At 50.5% G+C, this 21315-nt stretch overlaps 1 protein-coding gene across 1 annotated transcript in view; it reads left to right on the top strand.

The window, feature by feature from the left end:
* UBR4 (ubiquitin protein ligase E3 component n-recognin 4) overlaps positions 1-21008 on the top strand; it is a 141787-nt gene extending 120779 nt beyond the window's left edge. The window contains exons 91-106 of the mRNA XM_081203319.1: positions 1692-1779; positions 2834-2961; positions 3839-3946; positions 4203-4322; positions 7665-7855; positions 9379-9552; positions 10206-10305; positions 11909-12127; positions 12766-12879; positions 14051-14193; positions 14493-14618; positions 14878-15072; positions 16974-17198; positions 19166-19256; positions 19889-20051; positions 20578-21008. Of these exons, the coding sequence (XP_081059445.1) occupies positions 1692-1779; positions 2834-2961; positions 3839-3946; positions 4203-4322; positions 7665-7855; positions 9379-9552; positions 10206-10305; positions 11909-12127; positions 12766-12879; positions 14051-14193; positions 14493-14618; positions 14878-15072; positions 16974-17198; positions 19166-19256; positions 19889-20051; positions 20578-20642 (2250 nt within the window). The 3' untranslated portion in view covers positions 20643-21008. The remainder of the gene's footprint in view (positions 1-1691; positions 1780-2833; positions 2962-3838; positions 3947-4202; positions 4323-7664; positions 7856-9378; positions 9553-10205; positions 10306-11908; positions 12128-12765; positions 12880-14050; positions 14194-14492; positions 14619-14877; positions 15073-16973; positions 17199-19165; positions 19257-19888; positions 20052-20577) is intronic.
* Positions 21009-21315: the final 307 nt, after the last annotated feature.

Below are 21315 nucleotides of genomic sequence, written 5' to 3'. Positions count from 1 at the left end.
TCCTTCTCCCAAAGCTGGGATCCCAAATATACAACCCCCCTTCCCTTTCTTCCCTGCTCTGTATTCAAACTTAAAACAGCATTAAAGTTCAGAAAGGGAGAGAGAGAGAGGGAGGCTTCTGGCACGAAACAAGCTTCCTCCCCACAGGGAAAGTTGTAACAAGTCCCTTCTCTGCTTAGCCACTCTCCTAATACCCTGTTCAACTTAAAAGCTTATTAAACTGTCACTCTCTCTTCCTCCCTCTCTCTCACCCCCCCTTCCATCCTCTTCACGTCAGCGAGGGAGATTTGCGTCTATTTAAGAAAAAGAAAAGCCAATCAAATTAACATATCTTCTCATTCCGTATATTTTATTTCAGTCTCCCTGTTCTCGAGCATGTATCCCGAATGTTATATAGATACTGGTTTTAAGGGCAAAATATGGTTGAGTTAAAGGCTGGTTACGGCAGGGACTTCCAGGGCAGCTGCTGAAAAGCTACACCTGTACATGTGAAGCTCCTTTTATTCTTCCAACATGATGGTACCTACACCTTAGGAACTCCCTGCCTGTTGATGCCACCCAGGTGCCTTCAATGAGCCCTTTCCAGTGCCAGCCAAAAATATTTTTGCTTGGGCAAACACTCAGGCATGAAGCATGTTGACGTGCATTCTAATGTAGCTTTTAGCTTATTGTTAATTATTTTGTGACGGTTTACAGTAACTGCTTTTACTGATAATTTCATTGTTTGGGTCTGCTTGTAAATTGCTTTGAGTTTCGTTTTGCTTTTTACAAGCAAGCGGTACATCCATTTTATGAAATACAGACGTACCTTGGAAGTTGAACGGAGTTGGTTGTGGAAGTCTGTTTAACTTCCAAAAACGTTCGGAAACCAAAGAGCGGCTTCTGATTGGCTGCAGGAAGCTCCTGCAGCCAATCAGAAGCCCCGTCAGACGTTCGGCTTCCAAGAATAGTTCGCAAATCAGAACACTCACTTCCGGGTTTGCAGCGTTCAGGAGCCAAAACCTTCGGGAACTAAGCTGTTTGAAACCCAAGGTACAACTGTAAATTTGTTTCTTGGGAGTTGGGCCTTTGACCCGTCAAGATGAGTACTGTCTACCCTGACTGTCTGCAGCCCTCCAAGGAAGCGTGTCTCCTGCTTGCTCCGCCCCTGCAGCTCTCTCTAGCTAACTAGATATGCCAGGGATTGGTCTGAGGCTGTAAAGAGGCAAGACGACTCAGGCTTCCCTAGGCATGAATTAACCCTGCTGCCGCCCTGCATCTTGTTTCCTTGCGGAGTGGGTCATAATCCTGCTTTTCCTCTGCCGTGCCCCTTTCTCCTCACCGAGAGCGAGCAGGAGGAGGGGAAGGAGCTGCACTTTTGTTTCTCTGCATTTATTTATTCAGAGGACTGCTGGATCAAAGAGCTCTCTAAGGCATGTACATAATAAAATTGTAGGCGCCTCCTGGCAGAGACCCTAAAAAAGGTCTGCATTAGGGAAGCTCACAGCTGGCCGCTGGCTCCCTTCGGAGACTCTTCAGAGTGTAGCCCAGAACCAGAACCTCCTATCCTGACACTACTAACAGACCCCCCCCCCCTCTTTTCCTGTGGGGTTAGCTCAGCCCTGGTTGGTTAAAAGGGGCTGTCCATTTAAGGCTTCTCTGGGGCTCGGCAAAGACTCCACTCTGATTCTTTCTGGCTTCTTTGTCCGCAGGGGGAGCCCATGAGGATCATTTACCGCATGCGAGGCTTACTGGGCGACGCGACAGAAGAGTTCATTGAGTCGTTGGACTCCACTACAGGTACGGCGCTTGCTTCTCCCTCGACAGAAGGGACCACCCGGAAGTCTTCAGCTGTGGGGTCACAGCAGTTTGGCCAAAGGACCTACTGGCAGTGGTTGCTCTATGGGGCTGAGGTTGCCTTCCTTGGAGAAAGTCACTTTTGCAGTCCAACTGCTTTGAACACCTCTGACCTGGCGCTGGTCTCAACAATCCTGGGTTGCATCCAGCCAAGTTCTACTCAGAACAGATCCATTGACGTGGATGGAACCATAAGTTAAGTCATGTCTGTTAGCCTCAATGGATCTACTCTGAGCAGGACTTACATTGGATAGAATGCAGCGAACCTTTGGGGGAATTGAGTGGTAAACAATCTGTGCATCGGCCACCCCTCCCTGGGAGGGAGGGAATTACCTGTGCAGAAGATCCATTGGCTTCAGGTGTGGGGAACCTTTCTCCCCCACCCCCAATGTTCCTGAACTCCAAACTCACCTAGTGAAGCTAGGAAGATTTAGGTTGGACAAAAGAAAATACATCTTCATTCAGTGCCTGGTTAAACTATGGAACTCACTTCCACAGGAGGCAGTGATGGGCAACCAACTTGGATAGCTTTAGAAGAGGATGGGGCAAATTCATGGGAGGATAAGGCTTATCAGTGGCTTCTGGGCACTGTGAAGGCTTTGCTTTCAAATACCAGTTGCTGGAAACCGCAGAAGGAGAGAATTGCTCTTGCACTCAGGTCCTGCTTGCGAGTTTCCCATAATGGACATCTGGCTGGCTACTGTGAAAACAGGATTCTGGGCGAGGTGGGCCCCATTGGGCCTTATCCAGCAAGCCTTGTGATATTCATTTGCATCAGTCCTGGCAAGCATCCCTGGCCAGGGATGATGGGAGTTGCAGCTCAGCCACCTCCAAATGGTTTCCCCCCACCTGTTTAGCTGCTCTTTGGCGGAAGGGGGGAAACGTGGCCTGGCGCTGTCCCCCTTTGAGTCCTCCCCCCGCAGTGGCTGGCGTGTGCTTCCTCCCAGCTTTGTTGATGTCATTGCCTCTCTCCTGTCAGCCTCTTTCTTTTCCACAGATGAAGAGGAGGATGAGGAAGAAGTGTACAAAATGGCGGGCGTGATGGCACAGTGCGGGGGGCTGGGCTGCATGCTGAACCGCTTGACCGGCATCAAGGATTTCAAGCAAGGCCGACACCTCCTGACGGTGAGTCTCTCTCTCCCCCCCCCCCATCGCTTCCTCTTTCTGTGTGTGTTTGTGGCCCTTTTTGGGTTCATCGACAAAGGACTGAATGGGAGAACCATTCGACAAGCTTTCCCAAGGTCATCTGTTAGGTCATGGTGAGAACAGGGCGCTGGACCAGATGGGCAATTGGCGTGATTCAGCAGACTCTTCTGAGGTCCTTGTATTCTTCTGCTCACAAGAGCGCTCCCCTGACCATCAGGTCCAGTCGTGGCCGACTCTGGGGTTGCAGCGCTCATCTCGCTCTATAGGCTGAGGGAGCTGGCGTACAGCTTCCGGGTCATGTGGCCAGCATGACTAAGCCGCTTCTGGTGAACCAGAGCAGCGCACGGAAACGCTGTTTACCTTCCCGCTGGAGCGGTACCTATTTATCTACTTGTACTTTGACGTGCTTTCGAACTGCTAGGTGGGCAGGAGCAGGGACTGAGCAACGGGAGCTCACCCCGATGCGGGGATTTGAACTGCCGACCTTCTGATCGGCAAGTCCTAGGCTCTGTGGTTTAACCTACAGCGCCACCCGCACCCCATAGGATGGTATATAAATTCAATAAATAATAATAACAACAACAACAACAATCACCTGATGCCACAAGCCAGGACTGTGATGATGAGGGGCACGACTTTGCCTTGGCTTGCATTGCCTGCAGTTCCTCCCCTTGACCAGAAGGTGGTGCAGGGAGCCAGTGCCTGATCTGCAGGGCTCCCAGCAGGGAGAACCCAGAGCACTCAAGAGATGCAAGCGAGCTAGGGGGGCACAAAGTGAGGAGCAGTTTCCTCATTGGGGTTGACGCTGGTCCTAAAATGTGTGAAGGCGACTTCTCACGTCTCCCCCTCCACACAGGTGCTGCTGAAACTCTTCAGCTACTGTGTCAAAGTGAAGGTTAACCGCCAGCAGCTGGTGAAGCTGGAGATGAACACTCTCAACGTCATGCTGGGGACCCTCAACCTGGTAAGGCAGAGCCTCCTGCCATCGGGAGATGAGGGGAAATACGGGGTGGCTGGGCTCCCTCTCTGTTCCCGGAGCCACCTTCCCACTCCCTGGCCACATCAAGAGTGGTTTCCGTAATTGTTCAGCCACGCTGCCCTCCCTTACCTGTGTGTTACGCCACTCTGGCCTGGGAGGGGGAGGCTGGCACCAGTTGGGCGACTTCTCGGAGGGTCGGGGCATGGGCTGCTGTGATGCTTCTCGCCACCCTTCTTGTCAGGCTCTCGTGGCCGAGCAGGAGAGCAAAGACAGCGGAGGGGCAGCTGTGGCCGAGCAGGTGCTCAGCATCATGGAGATCATCCTGGATGAGTCCAACGCAGAGCCACTAAGTGAGGACAAGGTGAGTGTTTGCACGTGGCAGGAGTGGGGGCGAGGGGGAGCTTTGCGGTTTCTGCATCCAGGGAGCAGATTTCATTCCTCCCCTTCCTTGATCCTCTTCACTGTTGTTCCGATTTTGTATGCTCCTTGGTGGCAGAGGCCTGCCTGCGTAGCAGTACAGTGGTGCCTCGCAAGACGAAATTAATCCGTTCCGCGAGTCTCTTCGTCTTGCGGTTTTTTCGTCTTGCGAAGCACGGCTATTAGCGGCTTAGCGGCTATTAACGGCTTAGCGGCTTTAAGAAAAAGGAAAGAAACTCGCAAGACGTTTCGTCTTGCGAAGCAAGCCCATAGGGAAATTCGTCCTGCGGAACGACTCAAAAAAACTGAAAACTCTTTCGTCTTGCAAGGCATTCGTCTTGCGAGGTACCACTGTATTTGCTTGTATTTTGCCCATCTCTCTTTAGGAACTCTAGATTCGCCAGAGACACAGGCGGCATTGCCCAAATCAGGGATGGAGAGCCAGTGGTCCTCCAGATGTTTTTGGGCTGCAGTTCTCATCGTCCCTGGGCTGCTGGGATTTGGGGTCCCAGGAACATCTGGAGGGTCATAGCTGGCTCCCCACTCCTGGTCTAAATAACAATTTCTTCATGGCTCTGTTGAGCAGCATACAGAGACAGGTGGAATTAGCATTGTTGTGGGCAGCTGTGGGTTGAAGTCGAGGGAAATTCCAGCAGGTGCCCAGGGCCCCCACAGCCCACAGGATCCAGAAAGCTGTTCCAGGACAAGCAGGAGGTGCAAATTACAAATACAATTGCAAGATGTGTCTATGCCAGGACCCTTCCATTGCAATCTCTCATGCCCTCCCTGCCCCACCTCTCCATTCCAAAAGCTCTTATTATTCCACTATCAGTTCCATTATTATTATTCCTCTGTTGGGGATCACTAATAGCTGAGAGCTGCTCCTGTCTTTCTGGGCTGGGGGTTAAGAAGGGATCTGACCCTGAGGGGGTTTTAATGGCAGTCGCAGGAAGTCTGGCATCCGTCGGCCTTCGGGTAGATTGACAGAGCTGCTCTGTTATTGGCCTCCTGGGAAAGAGCGTAAGAGTGCCATTTCTCCAAGCCTGGAGGTTACTTTGCGGTGCCAGAAAACTGCTTGTGTTCCTCCCACAAGGACGTATGTTTAGGAAACGATGGCAGGATCTGCAGTGGAGAGCTTTTTCATTGACCCTGCATGAGTGCCTGCTCTCAGGGTTCCTTCCAAAGGGGATCCTGTTGTGTGTCTGTATCATCTGTAATCGTACCCTGTAGTCACTCCCTTGAGGAGGCTATGCAGCTGCCTCTCTGTGTTGCCCTTCAAAGGGGAGTCTGGAAATACACGGGTTCTTCTAGCCAAATAAAAACGTACAGCATCATGCAAAGTGATAAGATTTATTGCAGTCTGCAGAAAGCATAAAATGGCCCAGAAGAATTCTCCAAATCCTGGACCCAGGGCTTAGGTTACAAAGACACTTTATAATGTTTTCCCATCCATGATTCCCTTGTGCCCAGTCCTTTCCAAGGCTCCAATTGGTCATCTCAGCACATGGACAGCTCATGAACACCTCATGCTTACTTTTCATTGTCTAAGAAATATGCTTTTACCTACTATACAATATCATAACCGCACATTGCTTTAAAACAAAGGTATAAATCCATTCTTCTGTCTCCTGCAAAATGTTGCATTTTTAGTACTCTGTTACGTGGAGCATCTAGTCTTTTCAAGGCCACCTTTCCTCTCTGTTATGCAAAATGGATTAAGACTGAGAGGCCCAGCAGAGACAGAAATACAGTTTATAATTCATTTAATGGGGCTGCAGGAAGGAAAAAAGAAAATAGTTTTTCCTTTGGAGGTGAGAAACAACTGAAACTTATTTCTCAGTTCTACACAAGGACATTTCGATAAGTGTGAGGAGCAATTACATTAGACCTAAGTATAAAAGGGACGTGGGTGGTGCTGTGGACTAGGACTTGCCGATCAGAAGGTCAGCAGTTCGAATCCCTGCAACGGGGTGAGCTCCTGTTGCTCAGTCCCTGCTCCTGTCAACCTAGCAGTTCGAAAGCATGTCAAAGCGCAAGTAGATAAATAGGTACCGCTCCGGCGGAAAGGTAAACTATGTTTCTGTGCGCTGCTCTGGTTCGCCAGAAGCGGCTTAGTCATGCTGGCCACATGACCCGGAAGCTGTACGCTGGCTCCCTCGGCCAATAAAGCGAGATGAGTGCTGCAACCCCAGAGTCGGTCACGACTGGACCTAATGGTCAGGGGTCCCTTTACCTTTACCTAAATATAAAAACAAACACATCTCTGCCGGATAGTGTGTCTGCTTTCTTTCACTATTAATTAGCGAGCGAATGTGGCTTCAGGCTAGTTGACCTTGCAATCTTTCAACACCTGGCAATATTAGAATCATTTTGCAAAGCAAGCCAGCTTCTTATATGTGGGAAGAAACATAGGGCTTATATTTTCAATAAAAACTAAAAAAGCATGAAGAAACAAGGGGTCATTGGGGCTATACTGGAAGGAGGCTAGCCAACCTTTAGATAAATGAGAGTGATTGGAAGACGTGTTCAGAATACAGAGGTCCAATAGTTTTTGACCTTCCCTTTGACCATACTAGCACGGTCAGTAGCAGGGGTTAGAAACTAGAAGTTCCCTGGGTCGGAGCTGACCCTCTGGAGCAGGCGCACTTATGGCATAGCAGGGTTGAGCCATGGGCCCACCCCTCCCTTCTCAGAGTTAGCCCCCAGGGGATATTGCTGGCTGACCAGGGTCTTGAGGTCACAATAGCTGGGCCTGACCAGCCTCTGACCCTCTTCAGCAACACTCAGGAGTGTCAAACTGTATCTTGCCATGAGCTGAAGGACATCCAAGAACTCCCTAGCGAGGCTGGAGGTTTGGCTCCCCCCCCCCAAAAAAAATGATGCCGTAGAGATACCAGGCCTTCCTAAAGGGGATTTTTTTTCTTTTCAGCCTGCTGTGTTCATTGGAACACCTGTTTTGTCGCTAATAAATTGGTTTTAGGGAGCGTTTCTTACAGAGACTTGATGGTGAATCATCCAAATGAATCCAGGACAGGACCAAAAGCCTAAGAGAGTTGGCTTTGCTGGATCAGGGAGTGGTCAGGGCGGTTATCGGAGGGGGAAGCTAGGTGTTGTCCTGAAGGCCTTGGGAATAGAGGGAATTTGCAGAGAGCAGGGAGGTTGAGAGATTGCGGGGGGCAGATTTGAGAAGCTGCCCTGTGAATGAGGTGTGGGGCAGGGAGAAGGGTGTCCCAAGGCAGATAGACTCCGGGTGTCTTGACTGACGGGCCATTTCCCGCCTCCGCAGGGCAACCTCCTCCTCACGGGAGACAAGGACCAGCTGGTGATGCTGCTGGACCAGATCAACAGCACCTTCGTCCGCTCCAACCCTAGCGTCCTGCAGGGCCTGCTCCGCATCATCCCTTACCTGTCCTTTGGGGAGATGGAGAAGATGCAGATCCTGGTCGATCGCTTCAAGCCCTACTGCAGCTTCGACAAGTATGCCTCCCTGGGAACCCTGAACCAAACTCTCCTGCCCTCTCCTGTTCTTTGAGTTTTTTAAGTATGCAAAATAAATTGGGTTGCTGCTGGTTTGCAAGGGCTCTCCTTGCCAGAGGTGCAGCTCTGCTTAATCTCTGCTTCCAGGCTGGCCTCAAAGCTCCCAAGACTCTGCGCAGCCTAGCACAGAATCCCCCCAACCGGGTGCCCTTCAGATATTTTGGACCATGCCATCCAGGCTGGGGTGGGGGCATTGTAGCCCCAAACTCTGAAGGGGCACCAGGCTGGTCTTAAACAGTTGGGTTGTGTACAGGAGTCTCTGTATGTTACACAAAAAAGGTATGTTTTATGCATTATACAAAGATGTGCTTAATTTTGACTTCCTCTACTTGCTGTTGAGGGTGGGCAAGGGCATTGAAGCCCCTCCCCACAACTGCTGGATATTCTTGCATAATTTCAAGCATAGCTTCACCCTCTTGAGAACTAGAAACTTGGCACCCCCTCTCTCCTTTTTGACAAAAGCTAATACTCTCAGGAAGGGACGCGGGTGGTGCTGTGGGTTGAACCACAGAGCCTAGGGCTTGCCAATCAGAAGGTCAGCAGTTCGAATCCCCGTGATGGGGTGAGCTCCCATTGCTCGGTCCCAGCTCCTGCCAACGTAGCAGTTCAAAAGCACATCAAAGTGCAAGTAGATAAATAGGTACCGCTCCAGCAGGAAGGTAAATGGCGTTTCCATGAGCTGCTCTGGTTTGCCAGAAGCGGCTTAGTCATGCTGGCCACATGACCCGGAAGCTGTACGCCAGCTCTCTTGGCCAATAAAGCGAGATGAGCGCTGCAACCCCAGAGTCGGCCACGACTGGACCTAACGGTCAGGGGTCCCTTTACCTAATACTGTCAAGAGTCTGAATAATTACACCAGTTGTATCACTATGGTTCTCCAGTGTCCTTTTGTTGTGCTTTTAATGTGCATTTCATGGGTATTGCAACAATTAATGCTAAAAAACAGTGAGCAAAAAATATTTCAATTTCCTATTAATATTTTACTCACTTTGAGTTGCATTGGGTTGCCTCTCGGACCAACAAGTGGCATAGAAATAAATAGGGGCGAGAGTCCTTTTTACAAGCTCAGCTCTGCAAAAAGCAGCCCCCAAGGCTAGAATCAGAGGGTGCAGATGGCTTGTGCTTCTGCCCCCAAGAAATGATGCGACTTAGCTTTAGAGTGGTACCTTGGGTTAAGTACTTAATTTGTTCTGGAGGTCCGTTCTTAACCTGAAACCCCTTTAGCACCACTTTAACTAATGGGACCTGCCGCTGCGCCGCCAGCACGCGATTTCTGTTCACATCCTGAAGCAAAGTTCTTAACCTGAGGTACTATTTCTGGGTTAGCGGAGTCTGTAGCCTGAAGCGTATGTAACCTGAAGCGTATGTAACCCAAGGTACCACTGTATTTAGAGTGGAGAATCTGAGCCCGGACTGGCCCCCCTGACAGCCTTTGTGAGTCCCTTGCCTCTTTTCTCCCCCAGGTACGATGAAGAGCACAGCGGGGATGACAAGGTCTTCCTGGACTGTTTCTGCAAAATAGCAGCTGGCATCAAGAACAACACTAATGGGCACCTCCTGAAAGACCTCATCCTCCAGAGGGGAATCACGCAGAACGCCCTCGACTACATGAAGAAGCACATCCCCAGTGCCAAGAAGTGAGAGTCGTGTGGGAGGATGGAGGCGATTTGTGGGTGGCAGTTCACTGGGACGAGCCCCTTCTGTGTTGGGGCATTGCCCTTTCCCTGAGTGTGCCCAGTTTGCTGCTGCCTTGCAGAGCTAATGTGAAGATAGAAAATCCCAAGCTTTGCCTTCCTTTAAGAAAACAAAATATTGGGGTTTGGGTGGCAGGGAAATCTCTCAGCCTTAAGGCCATGGAGAACTGCTGTTGCCAGTCAGAGAAGAACACTGGGCTAGGTGGACCCAGTTCTGGGTAAGGCAGTACTAAAGGTTACCTGGGCCCTTAACAGCTTCCTGAATCCTTGACACTCTGTGCTGGCTCCCAGGGAAGCAACCGCAGGTCTCTGTCTCACCCGCCACCCCTGGCCAAGTCATTTTCTCAGGGTGTTTGGAGCTCAGCCACATGAAGCATGATTTCAGGCAAAAGGACACCACTGTGGAAATTGAGGTGGTTCATCCTTTTTGAGAGTGTCTGAATTGCCTTAATTTGGGGAGCGGGTGGGGAGAGCCGCCTTTGCAGCATGAGTGTGTGAGCCACGCAGCGGGGCTGGGGTGGAGTAATCCAGGTCTTGGTGCTGATATTGACAGCTGCTTTTCAAACGCTTTCTCTTTTCCAATCTTCTCTCGGCAGTTTGGATGCCGATGTGTGGAAGAAATTCCTCTCCCGGCCGGCCCTTCCTTTCATCCTCCGGCTGCTCCGAGGTCTCGCCACGCAGCACCCCCCAACACAGGTGAAAGAGATGTCTTCTACTCACCCACCCCCTGGCCCATGAGTCTAATCTGGTCTCCATGTACATCAGGTTTAGGCGTATACATGGTGCCTGATCCTAGGGGCTGATTCCAGGCACAGCTGCCTTCTCCTAAGTGTGAGACAAAGGCAAAGGGCTCTTTAAGCCCAGCCCTTACGGAGGCATTTTGGGCCTCAGATGCGGGTGTGTGAGTGTTGCTTGCGTCTAGAGTGGGAATGATCCAGCAATAATGGAGCTACATCAGTTCACCAAAGGAAAACATCCCAAAGTGTGCTACAGAACAGTGGATCCCAAATGGTGGTCCATGAGTGTCATTCGGATGCATTGCAGTGTGTCTTGGAATTCTAATTGTAATACAGTAAGATTGTACAGTGGTACCTCGGGTTAAGTACAGTGGTGCCTCGCAAGACGAAAAGAATCCGTTCTGTGATTCTCTTCGTCTAGCGGTTTTTTCGTCTTGCGAAGCAAGCCCATTGACGGATTAGTGCTTTTAGCGGCTTTTAGCGGCTTATCTGCTGATCGGATCAGCTGATAAGCGGCTTAGTGGCTTAGAAAAAGGGGGGGGGGAGGAAAAAACCAGCAGGAACTCGCAAGACATTGTCGTCTTGCGAAGCAAGCCCATAGGAAATTCGTTTGAAGCACCTCCAAAACGGAATTGAAGCACCTCCAAAACGGAAAACTCTTTTGTCTAGCGAGTTTTCCATCTTGCGAGGCATTCGTCTTGCGGGGCACCACTGTACTTAATTTGTTCCGGAGGTCTGTACTTAACCTGAAACTGCTCTTAACCTGAAGCACCACTTTAGCTAATGGGGCCTCCTGCTGCCGCCGCGCCGCCAGAGCACGATTTCTGTTCTCATCCTGAAGCAAAGTTCTTAACCTGAAGCACTATTTCTGGGTTATCGGAGTCTGTAACCTGAAGTGTATGTAACCCGAGGTACCACTGTATTGCAGGGGGTTGGTCTCCGGGACCCTTCCAAGTCTGTGATTCTAGCAATACAATATATATGAAATAAAAGCAGCAACAGTACATCACACAACTGCTAGTGCAGCACATTGCAGTTACTACAACAGGCAGAAGAAAACAATTGTCTGGTCCGCCAAGATCCTCAGCAGTTTTCATGTGGTCTGGGGCTGGGGGTGGGGAGAACAAGTTTGGGAACTTCTGCCTTAGAATGGTCTTCTTCCAGTAAACTAGATGCTCTTGAAGAAGAGCGATACGGTTTTGAAAGGGGAAAATTTGAAGTGTTCCATTGGTGCTCCTCCAATGTGCTCCTCCAAGGTGTTGCAGGGGCTTCTGCCGCATCCCTGTCTCTCTTGGCTGGTGTAAACTGGAATGCTCTGTATGTCATACGCAAACTTACGCCAATTTAATCGATCCATTACTCAGTTGCTTAAAATTCACTTTGCTCTTAATTGGGTGGCATCCCTGGAGGTCTGGGTGCCTTTTTGTACTATACTGTGCTCAAAAGACAGACAATTTTTTAAGAGCAAAGCTGTATCTGGTGTAGAGGGGGAAAGAGCATAGGAGATTTCCTCATCCTCCTGTCCTCTTTGCCCACTGTGTTAACGTCTGCTCCCTGAACAGGTGCTCATTGGGACCGACTCGATCACGAACCTGCACAAGCTGGAGCAAGTCTCCAGTGACGAAGGGATTGGGACGCTGGCCGAGAATCTCCTGGAGGCCCTGCGGGAGCACCCAGAGGTGAACAAGAAGATTGAAGCTGCCCGGAGAGAGACGCGAGCGGAGAAGAAGCGCATGGCCATGGCGATGCGCCAGAAAGCGTTGGGCACCCTTGGCATGACGGTAAGAGCAGAAGCAGAGCCAGCTGCATTAGGCCCGGTACCCATCTAGCAGAGCCTCCTGTTCTCACAATGACCAGCCAGATGCCACGGTCGGGAGCTGGTATTCAGAAACATTACTGCCTCCAGCTTTGGAGGCCAAGCATAGCCATTGTGGCAGCCATCCGAAGCCCTTTGTCTGATCCTCTCTTGAAGCCTTTTAAGTTGGTGGCCATCACTGTCTCCTGTGGGAGAGAGTTCCGCAGTTTAACTCTGCACAGCATGAAGAAGTCCTTTCTTTAATCTCTCCTGAGTCTTCCAATGTTCAGCTCCATTGGATGTCTATGAGTTCTAGCAATGGCTGGCTCTTTGGGTGCTGCCATTTAATCCAGCCGGACCAGTGGCTGTTCAGGTCCCACTTGTTAGGGGAGATTTAAGCGGAGAGGCAGGAGGGCAACCCAGTTCTAGCCAAGGGAAACCGCGGCTGTTTTATCACGGCCATAGCAGCAACCATAAGGTCAAGGACACATTTTCAAATGCGAAACTTTCCATGCCTTGTGATGGCCCTCTTCCTCCAACCCACACGACCATTTTTAATTCCCCCGCCCCCCCCCCCAAACCCGGCTTTTCTCCTCGATAACCTTGCTGTGCTGGATCTTTCAGACCAACGAGAAGGGCCAGGTGGTGACAAAGACAGCGCTGCTGAAGCAGATGGAGGAGCTGATTGAGGAGCCGGGCCTCACCTGTTGCATCTGCAGGGAGGGCTACAAGTTCCAGGTAGGCCTTGGGGGTGAAGTGGGGAGTCAGAGCCTGGCCATTTCACCCAGTCACGCTGTTTCATGCATATGCATATGTCTGCATATGCGCATTTCATTGCAGCCGTATTTCCAAGGTGCTGGGCAGCTGAGCAACATCCATAGTCGTGCAGGTCTACACTGAATTGCTGGGTGCTGGACCAGATGACCCTTTGGGGCCATTCCAAGTCTACAATTCTGTGACTCTCTACCAAAGGTTCCCAAACTCATTCGTCCTTTTCAGGAAAAAAATAAATCTCAGTGCCCCCCTAGAAATCTGCCTTCTTTAAGTGAACAAACATAAAGATGCGGTGACAAATTTGCGTTCTTTTATGTATCTCTATTTCTACCTATGTCCTACAACATAGTAAAGAAAGATGTTGTTGTAGATAAGACATGCTGAAGCTTGAAATTATAAAATTGTTTATTAAAATCAACTATGGCGACATTCACATCACACACAGAATATTTAGATAACAAAGTATAATATTAAAATGAAAATTACAAATATCATTTAAAACGATCCTAGTGAGAAAGATGAACCAGGGGTGGATCTAGACACAGGTTAAAAACACTATAAATAAGTCAGAAATTAAATCGTTACAACAAAAGAAAAATAAAGCTTGTGTAAAAACCCATATAAATTCCTATTTGCTCTCTGGTGTTTTATGCTTATAACGCATTCAAAACGTATTATTGTGATGAATGTGGCTGAGTCCCTGGTGCGCCAAATAGGCAGGCAAGCTGCGACCCACTTCCTGGGCCTGAGTGAAGCTGAAAAGGGTTCACCCACGCCCAGGAAAACCCCTCTCTTTCAGCACAATTGTCAGATCCAGGGGAAGTGTTGTCAATCCGCAGCAGTGCCCGGCCTAGTGGTAAATGCCATTGCAGAGCAGATGAAACATGTACAAATGGTTTTTCAAAACGTTCTTCTTTTTATGTTTCTACTGCCCTCTTATTTTTATTCACTGCCCCCCGATTGCACCCGAGGCTACTACTGCCCCCCCCCCCCGATTGTTCCAGCTCCCCCGGGGGGATGTATCGCCCACTTTGGAAGGCCAAAGAGAAAACGGCAGCTGTTTCTGTGCAGCTTTTCCACGTTCGAAGCTTGGTGCCTTGGGTTTTCCGCCGCAGCTTCTGTTTTCTCCCCACAGCCGACCAAGGTCCTGGGCATCTACACCTTCACCAAGCGAGTCGCCCTGGAGGAGTTTGAGAACAAGCCTCGGAAGCAGCAGGGCTACAGCACCGTTTCGCACTTTAACATTGTCCACTACGACTGTCACCTGGCAGCTGTGAGGTGGGTCTGAGTTTCCCTCTGGGCCTGAGAGCTCCTTTGCATCTTGGCCGCAAAGCCATGCCTGATCTGCTGGGGGTTCGGTTTAGCCTGGGGAAGAATCCCAACAGCTATAGCTTTGGTAATGAGCTAACCAACAATACTTTAAGGAATTCACTAGTTGGTAAGCTCCAGGGTTTGTGTTGTGTGTAATATTTAAGTCTTCAGGACTGAGGCAGTCACCAGCTTTGCTCTACAGGGAAGAGGTTTGCAGGGAAAGGGACTTTCCCTGACTGATAATGACCTTGCTTTTACTCCTGCAGGTTGGCACGTGGGCGCGAGGAATGGGAGAGTGCAGCCCTGCAGAATGCCAACACCAAATGCAACGGCCTCTTGCCGGTGTGGGGTCCCCATGTCCCAGAATCTGCCTTTGCCACCTGCTTAGCCAGGTGAGTCTGAGGAGCTGCCCTTTTGCCCGCTGTTCTGTTGGGGTCAGCAGTCTCTTGCTTCAAGTGCCTTCTTCCCACCAGCTTGTAGGGGAAGAGGGCCTGATTTCTTGGACTGTACCATCCTAACACAACCTTTTCAGAACTGTGTCTGTATTTTGCCCTTTCCTTAACCCTCCAGCTTCTCTTGGAAAGCCAAGAGGCTTTCCTGGGCCTCTTGTGAGATCTGCAGCCTAACCTGGTGTTGGTTTCCTTCCCGTAGGCACAACACCTACCTTCAAGAATGCACGGGGCAGCGGGAGCCCACCTACCAGCTCAATGTGCACGACACCAAGCTGCTGTTCCTCCGGTTCGCCATGGAGCAGTCATTCAGCATGGACACGGGTGGCGGAGGGCGGGAGAGCAACGTCCACCTCATCCCCTACATCATTCACACGGTGCTTTATGTCCTTAACACGTCAGTACCTTTTATCTGTCTTGTCTCTCTCTCTCTCTCTGCGTGTCTGTGAATTTGTTCCCTGAGCCATTCTCCCTTGGTGGAGCAGGGCATTGTGAGACGGGTTGCTGCTTTGAATTGCTCTGCAGATGGAGCGATTAATTTTCAAGGTTTTGTTGCTCACCCCTCCCAAAGTAAGTAGGGACGTGGGTGGTGCTGTGTTCTAAACCACAGAGCCTAGGGCTTGTCGATCAGAAGGTCGGCGGTTTGAATCCCCACGACGGAGTGAGCTCCCGTTGCTCGGTCCCATCTCCTGCCAGCCTAGCAGTTTGAAAGCATGCTAGTGCAAGTAGATAAATAGGTAGCGCTCCAGCGGGAAGGTAAAAGGCATTTCCATGTGCTGCTCTGGTTCACCAGAAGCGGCTTGTCATGCTGGCCACATGACCTGGAAGCTGTACGCCAGCTCCCTCGGCCAATAAAGCGAGAGGAGTACCGCAACCCCAGAGTCGGCCACGACTGGAACTAACGGTCAGGGGTACCTTTACCTTAACCTCCCGAAGCAAGCTTAGCGGCCTGCACTGGCCTGAGCCCTGTCTGTGGATCAGGCTGGAAGGAGTGACCCATCCGGGAATACCGTCCATCCGCTGAGGAGAAGACACCTTCAGATTAAATCCTGTGGTCCTTCCTGTAGTGTGATCCTTGTGTAGTTTGGGTATATAGGCTTCTCTACAAAGGGTAGGACTCGAATCTGGTGCCCTGTTTCTGGCCCCACCCCATGCCACTGGCACGTAGCCTCTGCAAGTTTGCCCAGAAAGGAATGTGGCTGTGAGGTCGAAAACAGTTTGCCACCCCTGTTCTTTGGCGCGATGTTGATGTATGTGCCTAAACTACTTTGGGGAGGAGGGTCCAGAGCTCACTGTGAGAATGCCTGCTTTGTGTGCCTGAGATCCCAGTCATTCAGGGCTGGGGAATGGAGAGGTCTTGGGAGAGCTGCTGGTCAGGAGCAGGGCCAGCCCAAGACATGTTGGCACCCGAGGCAAACCCCAAAAAGGCAGGTGTCCCATCAGGAAAGAAGGGGCGAGTGAATGAAGATCTGCTTCTCGAACAAGGGGGTGCGCGGGGGGAGACCAGTAGTGCCTTCTATTGGCTGAGAGGTTGCTGTGGAGGTGCTGCAACTATTGCTGCCACTGCAGCAGCAGCGAGTAATGCATTCATTGGAGGCTGGATCTGTTGCCCCTGTGGATCTTGCTGCCCACTTCAATTTGCCTTAGCGGTGGATCAGCCCTGGGGAAGAGACTATGCCAAGAGTCGGCAAGGTTTACCTCGGCCGGGCCAGTTAACTCCAGTGGAGATCCCTCCATGGGCCGGATTGCGTGCAATTTCTGGCGTCTGCGCAGATGTGATTTCGGTGCCGCAGAAGCACATCCCTGCACCGCGCTGGCTTAGCGCAGCGCGCAGGGACTTGCTGAGCAGGCGGCTCAGTTCAGTGGCGGCTTGTGGGCTGGTTAAACAACCCCTGTGGGCCTCTTGTGACCCATGGGCCTTAGGTTGCGACCCCTGGAGTATGCTAAGGGGACCTATGTTCAGGTGTTGATACATATGAAGGCGGATCTAGGCTTAGCCTGTGAAATGAAATGATATCTGGTTGGATGGGGGCAGGCAGGCATGGGGGCATTTTGTTCTGCTTTTTGTCTCATTAGCTTGGCGTATCTCAGCCCTGGTTCTTGACACTGGAGGGAAAGCCTCAATGATATATTGTTGGGTAGTGTAGCCCTTGTAGGAGGCCGCTGCAGGCTTCTGATAGACCAATGTGAGAACAGGATGCTGGATAGACTGATCTGGCAAGCTCTTCTTACGTTGAAGGGTTTCTTCTTCCCCCTGCTGTTCAAAGTGCATCGCTTCTGTCTCTGCTTGACTTCCAGAACACGAGCGACGTCTCGAGAAGAGAAGAACCTGCAGAGCTTCCTGGAGCACCCCAAGGAGAAGTGGGTGGAGAGTGCCTTCGAGGTGGACGGGCCTCATTATTACATCGTCATGGCGCTTCACATCCTGCCCCCGGAGAGGTGGAAGGCGATGCGCATCGACATTCTCAAGCGGCTGCTGGTGATCTCTCACGCTCGGGTGGTGTCGCCAGGGGGAGCAAGCAGGTATGGGGCTGTCCACACCCATCCACACACCCCTTTCCCTCTCTTCTCTCCGTGCTGCGGAGAAAACAGCTGGTTCCTTCCCTTCCCACCCCCAGAGAATGGTCCTATAGGGTAACAAAGGCAGGCTCGTTGGATTGGGACCCTTGGACATGACTTGGCTACACAGCCTTTGCCTTCTGCATTAGACTCTGAGGCTGATGTGGATTTACAGTCTGAAACATCTGGAGGGCACCTGGCTGGCAAAGGCTGGTTTTGATGATCAAACAAAATGCTCTTCTGCTTAAAAATCAGCATCTTTTTTTTTAAAAAAGCTGAAGTTCCTGGAAGAGTCGAGAACAACACGCAAGGTTTTGATGGATGCTGTTGGATACTCTATTTCCCTATGTTGGTTCAGGTCTCGGCGCCCTCTTCAGGCACACAGGAGAATTAGATGTAGTTGACACTGACTCTAAGTGAGCTGGGCCTGCTGAAAATCCCGGGAGGAGCTTGACCTCTTCTCCTTCCTCTTCTTTGTCTGGGCCACAGAGCTGTTTCTGTTTTGCCTGCATTAAGTCTGTGGCTCAGTGCCTCCCCACACCTGGTTGCATTCTGATATATATATAAGGCATCAGTAAAACAAAAGGAACTCTATATATCATGAATAAACCCGAGTAGCATACAAAACAATTTAAAATGCTAGACCTACTCAGAGTAGACCCATTGAACTTGATTGGCTACAACTTTCAGAGCCTAGGAAAGCTTGGCTAAACATAATAGGGTGGTTACAGCTAAGTTCTACTCGAGTAGATGCAATGAAATTAATTACTCTAAATTAGTCATGTCTATTGATTTCAGCAGGTTGGCTCTGAGTAGGCTTAGCACTAGATAGATTTTGAGGGGCATGTAAAGGTCACTGCTGTCCCTGTCTCACAAATTATTCAAGGCAGGACACTGCAGGGGACGGGTGCTGTCACCAAGAAGGCCCAAGGGGTGACCCTCTGGTCATTTGAAATGGCTCCAGGCTTTCCGTGTCCTCTGCCTCTGATCTCTTGTCCGTAAGAGGGAGAAAAGATGTGCTGTGTGTGCCTTGGTCCCAGGGACTGACCCTTTGGACCATGCCATGGCTGGATCAGCTGTGTTACAGGAGAGTAAATTGTGGGTCTTTGGAGGAGTCTCTGCCGGCCCCTTCGCTTGAAGTGTTTCCTTGCAGCTTCCTGAGAGCAGGTGCTCAGGGGTCATGATGGAAGGGCGTGCATTTTGGATGCTCTGTAATATGCGCCCAAGTGGTCTTGTAACCTTCGGGGAGGGGCTGCAGACTCCGGCATCGATTGGCTCTGCACATTTCCTGCTGCTGTAAGGGAAATCTGGCGTTTGATTCATGCCCGTTCTGGGGAAGTAGCTTTAGCCTCCCAGGGGAAGCACTTTCCTCAGGGACCAGCAGCCTGCAGTTCTCAAGCAGCCCAAGGCCTTGGAGCCCTGACAGAAGCAGAGGCAAGTTGATGGCACCTCTTGCTTTGTAGCATTGACCTGCCCTTAACAAATGTTCTGAGAGTGGAGCCGGGAATCCCCTTGCAACATGACTGTGGTGATTTAGGGGGCAGGGGATGCTTAACTACATGGTCTTAAGTCCTGGAGAAAATGATTCCCCGCTTTTTTTGGGGGGGGGGGGATGGAAACGAGATTGCAGGAATTTCAGCAACAGTGCCAGGCCCCACGTTGCACAACACTTTGCAGTTGTGCCTGCGGCCGTAGTTGTAAATCGCTTTGCTGGGGAGAACAGTGGAGCGTCCCTGTCTCTCTGTGTGTTCCTTCCCTCCCTCCCTTCCTCCCTCCACCGCCTGGCTGAGCTTGCCCCACGCATTTTCCCACATGTATTATGGATGGGCTTCTGGCTGTCGCCGCAGCCGGAGCTATTCATCAGCTGAGCTTCAGGCAGCAAAGAAAAGTGTAGCTATTAACTGCGAGGCTTGATCTTATTTTCCTAACAGGCTAACGGATAAAGCAGTGAAGGACTACTCTGCCTATCGCTCCGGCCTCCTCTTCTGGGCCCTCGTTGATCTCATTTACAACATGTTCAAAGTAAGCGAGCTTGGAACGAACTTGGTACATTTCTTCTTCTTTTAGCAATGCTCCTCAAACCAGTGGCCTGCTCTTTCTAGGGGGCCGGCACCATCTGTCGTGCACAGCTCCCAGGCTGAGGAATGTTGGGGGAATCCTAGTGATCTAAAAAGCTGAACTAAGACATTTTACATCAGTGTTCCAGGTTCTTTCGCTCTCCCCATCCCCCAGTGTCCACAATTTTTATCAGTTCTGGAGAGGTGCAGCATGTACCACTCATCTTCTTAAAAGCCTCAAAAGCCTCAGTAGACAAGATTATTGGCATCCTCTGAATAAGAATAAAAGAAGACCACAGCATAGGGACTCCCAGTTCAGTCTACTGTTGCCAACGGCAGATGGCCAGATGCTCCCTGGAAGATCGCACAAGACAACAGCCTTTCTTCAGGAGCTGGCATTCAAAGGAATACTGCTCTTGAAGCTGGAGGATCTATCTAGGCATTATTGGCTTATAACTTCTTGATAGGCCCTTCTTTCAAAAGGGTTTTTTCCCCTTAGGTCTGATTCCCCATTTTAAAGCCGTGTTTGCCTGCTTCCTCCTTTGTCCTCCATGCTCAAGCTTCTAACCCTTCCTTCTCCTCCTCTTTCCCATCCAGAAGGTGCCTACGAGTAACACAGAGGGGGGCTGGTCCTACTCTCTGGCAGAATACATCCGCCACAATGACATGCCCATCTACGAGGCCGCAGACAAGGCTCTGAAGACTTTCCAGGAGGAGTTTATGCCTGTGGAGACCTTTTCAGAATTTCTGGACGTGGCTGGTTAGTTGCTCCAGAAAGCTCTACGTGTGTTTTATAATAACGCTGTATGCTGACATGCTGCCTTTGAGTGATGGGAACCGATTCAGATGAAACCGAGATGTTTCCCACAGGGATAAAAACTCCAATGAACGTGTTCATGTGGGTAGCAGGGTTGGGAAAGGCTTGGGTAGCCTCTGCCAGTCAAGAATACAATTTGCTGGGTTAGATGGGTCATCACTGACTTGGTATAAAACAGCTTCCTGTGTATTCTGCATCTTGTGAACCAAAAGTGATTTGGATAATATAGGAGTGGGTACGTGAGCAGACAGTGAACTGCAGACCTTCCTGTGGCTACCAGCTTTTCCTGCCTCCTTGGTTTTGGGGACTGAAGCTGTTAAAGTGTGTGGGGGAGGCACCAATCTTCTCCATTAGTTCCTCTCCTCCCCTGGCCTCTTCACTTGCTTGCCTGAATTGGTGGCAAAGGAAGATGCTTCTAGGAATTGGTTTGCTGAATGTGCGCAGCTGATGTGCCCTTTCCTGGTTTCAGGACTGTTGTCAGAAATCAGCGATCCCGATGGCTTCCTCAAGGATCTCCTCAACTCCATCCCCTGAGCCCTGAACGGCTACATGAAGAGACCACAATCAGCTTGCCTCCCTGCTGTTCCTCTGTACCCTGCCCGACCAGCCCGCAAAGAATGTTGCAGTTACTTTATCTCCAAGCCCCTTGTCTCCCCCCCCCCATCTCGCCCCCTGCCTTGACCCCAATCTTGGAGTGATGTTGGATTTTCAGCTTGTTTTCTCCCCTGTCCACCACTGCCGGTCCACCCCTGTGCTTCTCAATGTTCTGCCTTGCGTGTTCTGCTCCGAGCCAGTGAAGGAACGTGCAAGGACTTGAATAACCCAAGCCGGCCCCAGTTAGTTCTACTGCTTCTTTGTGTGTTTGACCATTTTACCAGTCAATAAATAAGTTAAATACAACCCTGGTGGGAATGAGTTCTGCCTGCTTTGTGTTTACCACTTCCTAAGGGTTGGTTTGCCTGACATCTGTTCACTGGAAATCTTGATGTACTGACCCTTAGAAAAGTGTCTGTGCACAAAATACTTTTGCTTTACGCAAACTGTAGCTCTTGTGGTTTAACATTTTTAGTGCATGCATGTGCAGAGGAGTGTTCTGTCGTCGCCCCCTGGGACGTTCTCACGGTCCCCTGCCAGACCCCTGGAAGTCGCCAGGTCAGATGTTGTGACTACTGAAATCAGACTTCCCTTAAAAGTCCTAACAGAACCT

This window comes from Podarcis bocagei (assembly GCF_964188305.1).
Source record: "Podarcis bocagei genome assembly, chromosome: 7".
Lineage (NCBI taxonomy): Eukaryota > Metazoa > Chordata > Lepidosauria > Squamata > Lacertidae > Podarcis > Podarcis bocagei.
The sequence above is the reverse complement of the archived record's forward strand: the minus strand, read 5'-3'. Positions and strand labels throughout refer to the sequence as shown.